This window comes from Capricornis sumatraensis, chromosome 13, assembly GCF_032405125.1.
Source record: "Capricornis sumatraensis isolate serow.1 chromosome 13, serow.2, whole genome shotgun sequence".
Taxonomy (NCBI): domain Eukaryota; kingdom Metazoa; phylum Chordata; class Mammalia; order Artiodactyla; family Bovidae; genus Capricornis; species Capricornis sumatraensis.
In genome coordinates, this window is record NC_091081.1 from 3139173 (window position 1) to 3154974 (window position 15802).

At 35.0% G+C, this 15802-nt stretch overlaps 1 protein-coding gene across 4 annotated transcripts in view; it reads left to right on the forward strand.

Annotated features, from left to right (window-relative positions):
* Positions 1-15802, forward strand: part of SENP6 (SUMO specific peptidase 6) — a 127326-nt gene that overhangs the window by 45876 nt on the left and 65648 nt on the right. For 2 of the 4 annotated variants that reach the window (XM_068985055.1, XM_068985056.1), the window contains exons 4-6: positions 1597-1739; positions 5651-5746; positions 10839-10856. In XM_068985055.1, the coding sequence (XP_068841156.1) occupies positions 1597-1739; positions 5651-5746; positions 10839-10856 (257 nt within the window). Of the gene's footprint in view, positions 1-1596; positions 1740-5650; positions 5747-10838; positions 10857-15802 lie in introns of those variants that run through there. The other 2 variants (XM_068985058.1, XM_068985057.1) reach the window with 2 other exon arrangements.

The following is a 15802-nucleotide window of genomic DNA, read 5'->3' on the forward strand; positions in this document are numbered from 1 at the left end:
ATGTTGAACTCTACTTTTGCCTCCCCAGCTCTCTGACTCTGCTGGGTGTTCAGCTTAGCTTCTCAGACTCTCATCTGCAGCTCCAGAAGTTGTATCTTCTGGAGACAGCAGGTGTCTCGGGAAAATGTGAGTCTGGGCTTAGATCTCTGAGTTTCTTGTCAGTTCAGTTCAATTCAGTTCAGTCACTCAGTTGTGTCCGGCTCTTTGCAACCCAGTGAACCGCAGCACGTCAGGCCTCCCTGTCCATCACCAACTCCCAGAATTCACCCAGACCCATGTCCATCGAGTCGGTGATGCCATCCAACCATCTCATCCTCTGTCATCTCCTTCTCCTCCGGCCCTCAATCTTTCCCAGCATCAGGGTCTTTTCAAATGAGTCATTTCTTCACATAAGGTGGCCAGAGTATTGGAGTTTCAGTTTCAACATCAGTCCTTCCAATGAACACCCAGGACTGATCTCCTTTAGGATGGACTGGTTGGATCTCCTTGCAGTCCAAGGGGCTCTCAAGTCTTCTCCAACACCACAGTTCAAAAGCTGTCACTTATTCTTCACTGCCTTGGTATCTCCCAGGTGCTTCAAACAGTTTCCTTTTTTAAAAATTTCTATTTTGTCCAGCTTTTCTAGTTTTCAGAGAGTAGAGGGAAGATTTAGCCACTTGCCTTGTCTGTCACCATCATAAATGAAGGGGTCCAAAGTACGTGGCTGTGAAAGACTAAGAAGTAAGAAACTGTCTCAAGGAGGAGAAAGTGTTAAGCAGTGTGTTTAAAATAGATCTTTTGGGGGTTTTGTAATATACATATGCCTGAAAACAAAAACAGTCCTGGCACAATGAACTCCTCACAAAAAGACTTTTTTGGTCGGAAAAAATGTTTTTTTTTTAAGGGAATTTTTAGGTTTCTATGGAAATGATTGGTGAAGAGAAGGTTATCTTCTTATGACTATTTTCTTGTAAAAAAAGTAAAATTTAAAATACTAGACTGCTGTTTAAAAAACAATATAAAAGTAGATAAGAGTGATTTTTAAAATGTTGTTTTGGGCAAGCTAGTACTAAGAACTTGGGACTTTTTTCTTAACTGCAAAGTGATGGTTATTGGTATATTTGTATTAATATTTTCAAGTATTAAGATATGAAGACTTTGTCTCAGTTTCTGTGTTTATATAGAAACTTTGATGCTAAAGCCATAGTCCTTGTACAGTGACAACTAACTGCTGTCCTGTCCTACAGGTGCATCGGGGCCTGTTACGCAGGGGAAATGTTTATATTTTGCTTTCAGGAAAGAGCTATCTTAAGATGCTCCACCCTCATACCTTTTGTTTTTCTCATAATTTTCTCAAATATTTTCGGTGATGCTGAAATGAAAAGGAAATAATATGATAAATACCCATGTTCCTACATATTTGTGTTGTGCTTAAGGGAAAAAAAAGTACTGTAGTTGAAATACTCTTAAGTCTGTGCCTCTGCCACCCCTTTCCCCCATTTCCAATAGCTGGTATATTTTTACTACTTTTTTAAATAAATGGATTTTCAAATATTTGTTGATAAATTATCTTATTTTGTCGTTTATTGACTCTAACATCTATGGATCTTTTTACAGTTAAATCGTCAATCTGAAATTGTTGCTACTAGTTCTGTTGATTCCTGGAAGACATGTGCAAGACGAAACAAGACCGAAAGTTTCAAACCTTTGAAAGGCAACGCAATTGGACTTAACATGTTGAGCAACAATAAGAAATTGAGGTATAGGCACTTTACTGTACATCCCTACAGAAAAGATAAACGGTTTGACACCAGAAACTAATTGGCCACGTTTGGTCAGTTGGCCCAACCTGTACCTTTTGTTTTCAGTTTGTCAGTAGAGTCAAGAGGTAGAATGGCCCTAGTGTGTGAATTCTTTGCTTTGAATTTTGGGAATAGGATGGATTGCAGTGATTTCTTGGTTTGGAATAAAAATATTGAAAGGAAAATTTTGGTACACAAGGATTTCATAAAATGAACTTGCTCTCAAACAGCAAAATCTTGGTCATAAAATTAAAAGTTATATCTCCATTGGGAAATACTTACCAGGATTATCTCAGTGTTGTTGTCAGTCACTAAGTTGTGTCCAACACTTTGCCACCTCATGGACTACAGATTACCACACTTCCCTGTCCTTCACCATCTCCTAGAGTTGCTCACACTCATGTCCATTGAGTCAGTGATGCCATCCATTCATCTCATCCTCTTTTGCCCCCTTCTCCTCCTGCCTTCAGTCTTTCCCAGCATCTGGGTCTTTTCCAGTGAGTTGGCTCCTCACATCAAGTGGCCAGAGTATTGGAGCTTCAGCTTCAGCATCAGTCCTTCGAGTGAATTTTCAGAGTTGATTTCCTTTAGGGTTGACTGGTTTGATCTCCTTGCTGTCCGAGGGACTCTTATTTATACTTCCTTATTTTCCCTTGTGTTTGGAAGGATTCCATATATAAAGCAGATAAATTCCATTTTGGTTTTGAAGAATGCAAATATTTTTTCCCAAATAGTTACCTATTAATTTTGCTTATACAGTCTTTCATTGACCTGAAAGCTTTCATCTTCATATTAATAAATCAGCTTTTACCTTTTGATTCATGCTATTTGGATCTTCTAAAAAAAATAACTCCTCACTCTTAAGTCATAAAGATACTTAAGTATACATAAAGATCAGTCAGTCAGTTCAGTCACTCCGTCGTGTCCGACTCTTTGTGACCCCGTGGACTACAGCATGCCAGGCCTCCCTGTCCATCTCCAACTCCCGGAGTTTACTCAAACTCAAGTCCATTGAGTCAGTGATGCCATCCAACCATCTCAATCTCTATCATCCCCTTCTCCTGCCTTCAATCTTTCCCAACATCAGGGTCTTTTCCAGTGAGTCAGCTCTTTGCATCAGGTGGCCAAAGTATTCGAGTGTCAGCTTCAGCATCAGTCCTTCCAATGCATATTCAGGACTGATTTCCTTTAGGATGGACTGGTTGGATCTCCTTGCAGTCCAAGGGGCTCTCAAGAGTCTTCTCCAACACCACAGTTCAAAAGCATCAATTCTTCCGTGCTCAGCCTTCTTTATGGTCCAACTCTCACATCCATACATGACTACTGGAAAAACCATAGCTTTGACTATGTGAAGCTTTGCCAGTGATGTGACATCTCTGCTTTTTAATATGCTGTCTAAATTTGCCATAGCTTTTCTTCCAAGGAGCAAGCATCTTTAAATTTCATGGCTAGTGTCACCATCCACAGTGATTTTGGAACCCAAGAAAATAAAGTCTGGGCTGTTCCCCTCTCTTTCCCCATCTGTTTGCCATGAAGTGATGGGAGCAGATGCCATAATCTTAATTTTCTGAATGTTGAGTTTTAAGCCAGCTTTTCACCCTCCTCTTTCACCTTCATCAAGAGTCTCTTTCATTCCTCTTTGCTTTCTGCCATTAGGATGGTGTCTGAGGTTATTGATATTTCTCTCAGCAATGTTGATTCCAACTTGTGCTTTCATCCAGCTCAGCATTTTGCTTGATGGACTCTGCATTTACGTTAAATAAGCAGGGTGACAATACACAGCCTTGATGTATTCCTTTGCCAATTTTGAACCAGTCCATTGTTCCATATCTGGTTCTATCTGTTGTTCCTTGACCTGCATACAGATTTCTCAGGAGGTAGATAAGGTGGTCGGGTATTCCCATCTCTTGACGAATTTTCCACAGTTTGTTGTGATCCACACAGTCAAAAGCTTTAGAGTAGTCAGTGAAGCAGAAGTAGGTGTTTTTCTGAAATTCTCTTGGTTTTTCTGTGATCCAGCAGTTGTTGGCAGTTTGTGATCTCTGGTTCTCTGCCTTTTCTACATCCAGCTTATACATCTGGAAGTTCTTGGTTCATGTACTGTTGAAGCCTAGCTTGAAGGATTTTTAGCCTTACCTTGCTAGTGTGTGAAAAGAGTGCAGTTGTATGGTAGTTTGAACATTCTTTGGTATTGCCCTTCTTTGGGATTGGAATAAAACTGACCTTTTCCCATCCTGTGGCCACTGCTGAGTTTTCTAAATTTGCTGGCATGTTGAGTGCAGCACTTTCATAGCATCATCTTTTAGGATTTGAAATAGCTCAACTGGAATTCTATCATCTCCACTAGCTTTGTTCTTAGTAATGCTTCCTAAGGCTCACTTGACTTTTACACTCCTGGATGTCTGGCTCTAGGTGAGTGATCACACCATCGTGCTTATCTTTGTTATTAAGACCTTTTTTGTACAGTTCTGTGTATTGTTGCCACGTCTTCTTAGTCTTAATCTCTTCTGCTTCTATTAGATCCTTACCGTTTCTGTCCTTATATTGAGCCCATCTTTGCATGAGCTGTTCCTTTGGTATCTCTAATTTTCTTGAAGACATCTCTAGTCTTTCTCATTCTATTGTTTTCCTCTGTTTCTTTGCATTCTTCACTTAAGAAGGCTTTCTTATCTCTCAGACTCTGCATTCAGTTGGGTATACTTTTCCTTCATTTTGTTGCCTTTTTCTTCTCCTTTTTCATGTATTTGCAAGGCCTCAGAAAACCATCTTGTCTTCTTGTATTTCTTTTTTGTGGGCATGGTGTTGGTTGCCACAGTGTTATTAACCTCTGTCCATAGTTCTTAAGGTCTTCTATCAGATCTAATCTGTTGAATCTGTTAGTCACTTCCACTGTGTAATCATAAGGATTTGACTTAGGTCGTACCTGAATGACCTACTGGTTTTCTCTATCTACTTTCTTTAAGTCTGAATTTTGTAATAAACGAGTGCATGATCTGAGCCACAGTCAGCTCCAGATCTTGTTTTTGCTGACTATTAAATAGAGTTTCTCCATCTTCGGCTACAAAGAATAAAATCAGTCTGATTTCAGTATTGACCATCTGGTGATGTCCATGTGTAGAGTCTTCTCTTGTGTTGTTTGAAGAGTATGTTTGCTATGACCAATGCGTTCTCTTGGCAAAACTTTCAATGAGTGACTCCTTTTATTTTCTTTCTTTTTTTTTTCCTTAAGATTTCTTATTCCACTTTTCATCTAGATATCATTCATCTTTCCTAGTTGTCATAGTGAACCACTGTTATTGATATGATTGGTCTATTGCGTATCCCAGAAATAGGATTGAGATCACTGTTTTATTTTTACTTTCTCAGTTTATAGTCAATTGAGAAACATAAAGGCTAACTAATTTTCAAGTCAGTGGAGAGTCAAAAGTAGAATTTAGCACTTTTAATTTTTTTTATAATTAACACTTATTATTATTTTGGCACATAAGGAAGCTTTGTATATTCATAGTATATGGTTCAAAAGCTTTTTTTCCCTCAATGGATATTCCTAAATAGAGAATAAGAAGAAATATATCTGGAGTAATTTACAGGAAATATTACAGTGTGAAATACACATTTAGGATTCCTCATTTCTGTTCTAACGTTCTGCTCTTTACCTTCTTTAATGAACTGGATTGGAAACATTTTGGAGACAAATTCAGAAAGTGGAAACTTTGGGAAACTTAACATGGGCAGTGGGTTTATGTATAAAAAAGTTCTTACAAGTGATTTAAGTTTTTTGTGTGTGTCCTCAGATTTTAAAGGATGTATTTTTCTTATGTATATATAATTTTCCCGTTTACTTTATTCTTTGTTTCTTGACTCTGCAGTGAAAATACACAAAATACATCATTATGCTCTGGAACTGTAAGACGTTTTCCTCATGCTAATGCACAGATAGCAGTAGTAAAAACAGCAGCCCAAAGGTAAGGATTCTAATTACCATTGTTTAGTATATAGTCCATGAGGTGGCTAAGAGTCGGACACGACTGAGCACCTTCACTTTGACTTTTCACTTTTCATGCATCGGAGAAGGCAATGGCAACCCACTCCAGTGTTCTTGCCTGGAGAATCCCAGGGATGGGGGAGCCTGGTGGGCTGCCGTCTATGGGGTCGCACAGAGTCGGACATGACTGAAGCGACTGAGCAGCAGCAGCAGTATATACTTGTCATACTCTTTAATAAGAGTTGGTCACTGCCTTTTTTTTAAAAGAACCTTTTTCCTTACTTTCTAGAACTTCACTGCTTCCGTTGTCTCTAAAGAGAGACTCATGTTTCTGATATAATTCATGCCCTACAATTTTATTATTTTATACCTCCTTTTAAATAAATCGCAGTGTGTTAATAGAGGTATTTTAAGTAAAAGCCATTCTGTTGGATTATATTCCTGTTAAATTAAGCTGATTTGTACATTTAACAGAGAAGTCTTCAGCTGGTAGTTTAGTTCTGATGAGTAAAACTATAGTTATTACTTTACTTTCTTTGTAAGGTTTATAGCATTTCATAGTATCAAAGTAAATCACATTGTTAGTTTTAAATGAGAAATTTCTGTGTTTTCATAAATATGACTTCTCATTGATCATGAAAGTACTACTTGAATCTTGAAATACTGCAAGGGATAGTGTGATAGTTGATGTTCTTAAATGCTTTTGAGGTTTTTCATAACTGTTTTTGGATGGTAATGAAGTTTCAGTTGAATTTCAGTTCTTAGTCAATTTCAGCTGACAAAAAAATTTTTGGGCTCCAACAATTACAAAATAATTTATCTCTTTATTTCTTGCATTTTGAATAATTGCATTAAATTTTTATAGCTAGTAAAACTTAAAGGATTTTTTAATATGTGCTAGATGTTCATTTAAAAATATGTGCTAGATGTTTTTCTTCAGTTTTTAGACTCCTGATCTAGACTGCTCTTCCTTGAGAAAATGTGTCCTGACTCTTACCCTTGCTGTATTTGCTATAACATACAGTTTCAACTTAAAAACCTTAAAATTTTCTCATACTTTAGCACAATAAGAAAATCTTTTCTTTGCCTAAATATTTTTCATAGTTTTAATGTAAGATGTTTTAGAAATTCAGCTAAAAAAATGGACAAATTACTATACATACCAAAAAATTGACTGGCCTTACACAACAAGCTCTGTGACCTACACGTAGCACAACATGAGAAGAAACAATAAAAGGAAAGTAATCAAGGGAAAGGAAGAAGTTTAGAAGGATAGACACATTGTTTCTCATATACTGATCACATTGATATAATTCATCACTGTGAAAAATCTACTTTCTATTCTGAAAATGAGGTGTAAGTTGAAATACTAATTTATAATCAAGTGATATATTCTACAACCAAAATTATTACTGGTTTAGAAGTTATCTATTAGTTTAGAATCATTTACACTATGCCTTATTCTCCCCATTTCACCTTTCTTCATTGGTAATGTTAAAACTTGATTTCAGTTTGGGAATTGGCTTGTGTTTTTTTTTAATTCTATGTCATGGCACCTCTTATACCTTGCCATGTATAAGGTATACATTACCTTCTACATTACGCCTCTGTATAAAAAATTAGTTTCTGTTAATAGGAGTGGTATTTATTAGTAAAATAATGTTTCTTAGAACAATAAAAAAACCTGATTTAATTTGTATTTAAAAAACAATCCTGAGTGAAAATACAAGTGAAGGACAAGTAGGGGCATTAAGGAAAACTGTAAAGTGTCATGTCTACAGGACAGATTCTCCTTATGTTTGTCTCTCATAGAATAAATATTTCTTGGTGCTACTGCAGTGTGACTGTCATTAAAAAGATTTTGACTTGCAAACACCAGTCATTGAGAGTTTCCCCAATTTCCTTCCTTCAAAAGTTTTCAGTGATCTTATGCTACATACCTATGGCTTAGTGGGTAAAGAATCCACCTGCAGTACAGGAGACACAGGGGATGCAGGTTCATTCCCTGGGTTGGGAAGATCCCCTGGAGGAGAAAATGGCAACCCACTCCAGTATTCTTGCCTGGAAAATCCCATGGACAGAGGAGCCTGGTGGGCTAGAGTCCAAAGGGTTGCAAAGAGTGGAACACGATTAAGAGTGCAGGGTGCTACATACATGTACCTACGTACATAGGTTTAGAGTAGTCAAAGATGAGTATGACAGTTTTTCCTCGAAGCTCAAGTTTGGTTAGGGTAGAAGACAGAGTAACAAGTAAGCAAATGTTTACCTGGTGAGTACAGTGTAGCAATATGCAAAGTATGTGTAGTACTATTTATAGCAGTGAAAAATTCACAAAGGAAGTATTAACGAAGCTTTTGAGTGTTTTAGCTATAAGAGAACACTCCATGGAGTAGGAACCGCATCTTCAATGGACATGAAAAAAACCTTCACCCAAGATGATAGCTAGCAAACTTTTGGTTTTAATTAGTGTAATGTTGGCACAATTGTCAGGCCTCAGATGTGTAAAGGCACACTGGCTTTTACAGTTTCACCTAATTTTTCTTATTTTCTCACCTCTGCATTTGAAATTAAAGACAATATCACTACTTAGTAATTCACACACATAATCGATACCTCCTGGGGTGAGTGGTGTACCTTGTCTTTTAAGTAAATCAGACCTGCATTTTGAATAATTTGTAAGATATTGAAATAAGTACATCACACCTTTTTAATCTGAAAGAAAGAAGTGTTAAAGTATGAGATCAGATTACTATTTGGAGGATATTGTGGGTGCAGTCTGGTTTCTTACTGCTATTCCAAATGTTAATTCATATTTAAAAGGTAGGTTGTTTATATACTAATAGTGATGGAGATAGTATAGAAAAAAATGCAGAAAATTAAAAATCTTTGTAACTGTACCATCTCTACTCCTAACTTTAACCAGACTTGGAAAAAGAGCTTATTTATTGATTTATGTTTTGTTTACATTTTCGCCTTTTTTTTTTTTTAAGGCTAGATAGAAAGACTTAAAAGGACTCTAGGGGAACATGAATGTTTACAAAAGCATATATAATTCATAAATGGGAAAATGGGCTCCTGGAATAAGCAAGATTTCAGTATCAATGAAAAGTACCACTTTGACCAAATGGAAGTCCAAAATCAAGTCATAGATAGCAGAATCAATCAGCTTGTTTTCTTTTTAAACTTTAAGAGCAGAAGTAGTCCAAAAGGAACATTAAATCAACAGTTTTACAAAGTCTTACATTACCAATAATGGCTTCCTGTCTCATTTTTTAAAAGCTTTATTACTTCTTTTATTCTTTCTTTCTCTCTCTCTTTCTTTCAGTATATAAGCTCTTCTACGGCAGGGCTTGATAATAAACACATATTAGGGTGAGGAGTATTGGAAAACTGCCGTAACTCATAAGTTAAATATCATCGAAAATGCATTTTTTTCAAGTGTAAGAGACGTGAACATGAATGTATATATTTTTGGGTTTTGTTTTCTTCTAACTCCTTTGGTTTATTGGAAAGAACCAAGCCCATTTCTACTGTGTCTTCTACCTCTTTCTTCTACTGTCTGTGGTACTGAACTCTTTTCACAACAGTGAGAACTCTGGGCACAACAGTATAGAGTAGGAGATGACTAGATGAGGTGTTAATGCCCAAGTTTTGGTTTCCATTTTACTTTTCCTGAAATGCAACACCATAAGAAGTAAATGCAAAAGGACAGACAGATTGAGCTTCTATGTTTATATTTTGTTTCACTTTAATAGCTTTATGACAGATAATTTTCCTTCATTTTTCTGTCATTTGTCCAATATAAATTTATCTTATACAGATTATCACATTTTTTAAATAACAAAAGTAAAATTTCAAATATGGTATTCATGTAAGTTTGTAATAATTCTTTTCCTTATCATTAAAAAAATTTTTTTTAAGAGATGTGTTTCTTTTCAATGTTGTTTATGTAAAACCAACTTACCATATTATTTTTTCTTAATTTGCCAGGACTGAATGGATATTTTACTTGTATGCTTCACATGATAGGAATTCAGGAGTTAATATGGGGACTCAGATTTTTGTTAACTATGTTTTGCTTACAGTTCTGAATATTTAGTTTTCTTTGTAATAGGAATAATTGCAGAATGTGACTCTTATTCTAAATTGAGGGTTTTATAAAAAGGTTGAGTAATTGATGTTGATAGCTTTTTAAATTTTCCATGAACTGTGGAAAAGCTTGGACCTTTTATACTTTTGACTTTTGATTAGAGGCCACGATTTTAAGTCCCAGGATTTTTTCTAGTGTCTCCAGCCATATAGTATACTTGTATTTAATATAAAGCTTTTGTGGAAAAGTTTCAACCTTAAATTTTTATTTTCTTTTTTTTGCTCAGAAGCAAATACAGTCGGACTTCTGTATCTGGAGGTTGCACATCTGTGGATACAACCAACCACAGATTAAAAAATATTCAAGGAAAAAATTCCAGAAAGTTCCCCAAACCAAAACTTGAATTTGCTGGTGCTTGCAACTGTTTATATAACATTTACATTGTATTAGGTACTATAAGTAATTTAGAAATGATTTGCTGTATATGGGAGGAAATACCATACCCTTTTATGTACGGGACATGAGCACCCACTGTTTTGGTATCTGCATGGGGTCCTAGAACCCATCCCATACAGATAACCAAGGGACTACTGTAATCACTCCTGATAACAGAATTGGGACCTCTAAAAATTGTATAGCTTTTAGAAAATTGTTTTGTTCCTTGGAGACTATTGCTGTAACCACTCTAAATAACACATGTCCTAAAATGTTGTATCATTGAATAAAGCTCTTTTAAGTATTTTTTGATCTTTATACATCCTTTTTTCTTCTTTAAATATGTTTAGATATAAATTAATTTCTGTACTGACAAAAATTGAAAACCAATTTAGGATTGGAAGGACTAGTATATAACATATGTGATGCATTTAAAACAAGTAAATCATAGTTTTGCCTTATTGACTGCACTTACTAAAACTATAGTGATATATCAAAAATGAGGTCTTGCCTCTTACATTTTTTTTCTTTTTCATGTTTTAAACAGTCTGGACCAAAAGGAAAGGTAAGCTTAATATTGATGAAATTAGAGCATGGATACAACAATAAAATATCATATTATTTATATGCTTTGAAAAATCACTGAATTAGAGTTCATCATTAAGCTTATTAATTATTTTAATAAAAGGAAACATAGCACAACATGATATTTGATTTACGTGAGTAATATTTCACCATAATTCTCAACATACATTTTTCCATGAATGATTATTATATATTTATACTGATGTGTAACTACTTTAAATAAAGTATTTCAGGATCTTAGTAGTAAAATTATTTTCAGTTATGTAATATAAATATTTCTTATTGTATTTTAGTGATAATATTTTTGCTTAATGCTTTATTAGAGTGAGGTGAAAAATTGAGTAGAATACCTTAAGCTTGGAGTTAAAACTCTATTCTGACCCAGAATTTTGTGACAGAATTTTATGATCCTTCTTTGTTCCCTTTGTAGTAATTCTAGCAGACACATCATCCTTTAGCAGAAATGTTGAGTAATGTAATGAAAGTAACATAGAAACAAGTTTTTAAGAACACATTTCTTTGCATAGTGAAATGATTGTAGTTGTTTTGAAGCAAATACCCTTAAGAATAGCTCTCTCCTCAGTGTGTATATGTGGGAATTTTTGTGCATGTGCGTATCTTTTTTTCTTGCTTCCCTGAATCTCAGGAACCTTTTATGAATTCTCCCCTCCCAAAACAGGTAAACAACCCTTGTATTAAGCCAGTACTTTTGTGTCATTGCTGACGGTCAAAAGAAGGGACATTCTATACTTTGATTTAATTGTGTGACTTTGACTCTATACTTGTGTTTAAAGGTGTAGAGGAAGCAAAGAGGACAACTTACAGTGTTTTATAGAATGCTGTATATTCCATCTTACTTCATGAACACCAAGTTTCTGAGCTATAAAGGTGATTCTGTCAGCAAAAGATTTAGGCATGTTATTTTATAATTCTGAAATACATCACAGTTCTTATATGTTTTAAATGAATGGGTTGTGCACATATTTTATTACCTATCTCCTGGAAAAGAAAATTTACTCTTCTATTTCTGTTTGAGTAAATTATTATTTCTTGTCAGATACAGATTTTATGTCTTTTAAATTTTTAACTCATAAGTGACTCATTTTGGAGAGAAGACCATTTATAAGATATTTTTAATAAAATTGCTGAAGAATATACATTAAATAACTATACAGTCACACATGAACCGGACTGTTGTTTTATAGAAATAAACATTCCTTCCTGTGTGTTATAATAGAAAAAATGCAGGTATTGTTATATTATCAGAATAGTATAGAGCTTAGATTATTCTCTTTCTCCCAATAGCTTTGGAGGGTTAAACTGATTTTTTTCCCCACTGTTTTGGCTTCTTAGGCATATTTCTGTTGTGGAAATTTATTCATTGATACATTCAGCAAATGTTTTAGTGACTCTATGTGCCAAGGCACTCTTCTAGGAGCAGACAGAAATCCCTACCCTCTTGGAGCTTATAGTCTTGTTGGAATAATACTGGAATAGGAATCAAAAGGTATAGAATTAAGTAACCAGTGTTACCATATAAGTTACTCTAAAATGGGAATAATGATATTTGCCCAATTTTGAAGGAGATTTGTGAAGAACGAATGAGATAATTATTTGAAAGCGACATACATTCTGTGAAGTTTGAAATATCTGTAATAGACACTGAAATCCTTTGTCTTTTGCACCGACATCACTGCCAGGGGCTAGCATAGCGTAGCAGGTATTTATAAAATACATAAATACACTGGAGTGCTTTATTTAGCACCTTCGTTACTGTGAGGGTCAATTTAGTCCGTTGATCCTTTGGATTCTTACCTAAAATTATTTTATCTTTGTCAGAGTTAAGCTGAGAAATTTTCTGTCAGTAGATTTTACTCTGGAACTTTTTTTTCCACATAAGCCTTTTCCCCTCTCTTCTTACAAGCAAAGTCACATCTTTTTTTCTGACCTTTGAAGAGCAATAGAAAATCTTTTATCTTTATCCCTTACATATGAGGGACTACAAATCGCTGAACTAAATGATTGCTTTACAAGAGGATAGCTTATCTAATAAACTGAAAGATAGGGAGTTGTGGAAGGTTAAACTATATACTGGGCACAATGAGGTATATTTTAGGTTTAAAACCAAGCTGGAATAAGTAATAAACAATGATTCTAAGGTCCAGAGCTTTCAAACTTAAAAAAATTGCTGCCATTTTTCTTTGTTGTGAGTGACATTGGTGACTTAAGTGACTTCTTTTCTGACTCTTGGACAGTGGTTATGCATACAGTGTACGTGCTGACACCAGCAACCTGGAATACTTAATCTGGTATTACAACCCCCCCCCCCCCCCCCCGTAAATAGACTGTGACCCATTATGAAATGAGCACACAGTAATTTCAAAAGTTTTAAAAATATTTTATTATAACTAGTATGTTCATATTACATAGAATTTTGAAATAACAGAAAGGTACAAAGGTGAAAAGAATGTAGTAAAAGAATATATGTGAAACACTAGACATGTTTACTTAAATATGGGGTTTGTTTGAAAAGACAACTGTTATAATGAAATATTTTATCATTTTTAAGTTTTTAAAATAGAAAATACATCATTAGCATCTTTATACATTTCTTTTACAATATTTTTTCCTGTGTCCTTTAAATATATCTAACAGGGAGTCATAGTAAAAATACAGCTGTATATTCTGAATTTTGGCTTCTAAAAATGATTTTTAAATCCCATGGACGGAGGAGCCTGATAGGCTGCAGTCCATGGGGTCGCGACACGACTGAGTGACTTCACTTTCACTTTTCACTTTTCATGCATTGAAGAAGGAAATGGCAACCCACTCCAGTATTCTTGTCTGGAGAATCCCAGGGACAGAGGAGCCTAGTGGGCTGCCGTCTATGGGGTCACACAGAGTTGGACACGACTGAAGTGACATAGCAGCAGTAGCAGTAGCAAAAATGATTTTTAATGATCACATAATAGCTTGTCCTACAGATATACATAATTTATTTACCCATTAGCCCATGTCTGGTTGTTTTTCACTGTTATATATGATACATAAATGAACAACTTTGTACATAAATTTCTAAATATGTCTCTTAAGATAAATCTCTGGGAAGGATTCTTTACAACTATGCTCTTGATAGGTACTTCCAAATTGTTTTGCAGACAAGTGGTACCAGTTTATATTAGCCTTATAAAATACTATCTTGATATCTGAGAAATAAGAGTATAGCAAGATGCTAGATTGTAAGACTAGTAATAATTAAGTTTTTTTAATTCACTCATCAGTTGAAGTATATATTGAAAAGATCAAAATTTCATTCATAGTAGAAACTAAAATATTCAATAACAAAATTAATGATGTATAGCTCCCTTATAAATATACCTAAAGAACCTGATTTGAGGCATATATTTGGTTCCTGGTTGGTTATTTGATAGAGTTGCTCCTTAAGATAAATTTAATGGAGTTTTAGTCAGAAATCCTGTTGACTTTGTTACTTTAGGAAATTTGACCAGTTGACTCGTTTGTTTCGAAGAGTAAATATTGGCGAAGAGCAACAGTCTTAATTTTGTAAAAAGAGTAAATGAGGGAAGAGAAAAATGACATGCCTTGCCACATAATAAAGCATACTGTGAGGAAAACAGTGGTTGAATATGGAAACATTAGAAAAGGTCTAAAAAGGAAGTAGGACAGTTAACAGACTAGAGAATCCAGGTGTGTTGAACATCAATAAATGTTTAGTTTACCATGCCTGACTTACATTATTTTCACATAGGCTAATATTTTGAATTCCTTTATGGTGGCTGCATGGTAGCCAGTGGTTGAGTTTTGACATTGTCATCCTTGTACTGCAATATTTAGATAATTGTTTGACCTGATAAATACACTTCCAGTTACATACTGCCTTTTAGTTATATACATTTATTCCTTCCAACTATTTATCAAGTGCCTGCTGTGTTCTAGGCATAAGAATACAGTGGTGAACAAAACAGGCAAGACCTCTGTTCTCCCGTAGTTTACATTTTGATGGGCAAAAACTGATAATGAATAAGTAAAGCACCTAATAAGTTCTGTGTTTAAAAGTACAATTGGATGATGTGATATAGTGTGACAATATGGTTTCTTTAGATGTTCAGAGAAACTCAGCTATAAAGCTAACATTTAACCAAGGGCTGAATGTAGACTCAGATACAGTGATCATACAGATGGCTTCTTCAGATAGAAAAGAGGTGGTGCTAAGATATTAATGCTGGCATGAGTATGGTATGTTCAGAGAAAGAAAGAAGGACCACTGTGCCTGGAACTTGGGGAGCAAAGGGGAAAATGTTACGAGGGTTGGTTTAGTAAGGTCAGCTAGAACCCCTAGATCATAAAAGGCTTTGTAAGATAATCTCAAGAGTTTGAGTTTTACATTGGTGCACTCATTGAAAACTTTCAGTGCATTTTAGGTAGAGAAGTGTTACTACCTGATAAATATTTGAGATTTAAAAAAAAAATACTCTTTTATGTATGATTTCTGTGGTATTTAATTGAGGCTAAGCTTGTTTCACTTACCAAATAGAATATCAGTAATAATCTTTGACTGTTCAAAACTATTAATAGCTCAGCAAAGTCTAGGAATTAGAGAGGTAGAAAGACATAAGTAAAAGGAATCTTATGGCTTTTCTGGGGAGAGGGATTGAATGGGATAGGATGGGGAAGTGAAAGGATTTTAAAGATCTTTATGACTTTGGGGTGTGTAGAATATCTTGCTTGAGGAAATAGTTGGAATCTTGATACCATGTTAATGAACATAGTATGCAATTGAAATAAGGCTTGAGACAGGGAAGGTAACTATTGTATTTGTTAAATTAACCAGAGGAGAAAAAAAAGAGTGAAAAGTAATTGTGGGGACTTCCCTGGTGGGCCAGTGACCAAGACTCCGCAATCCCA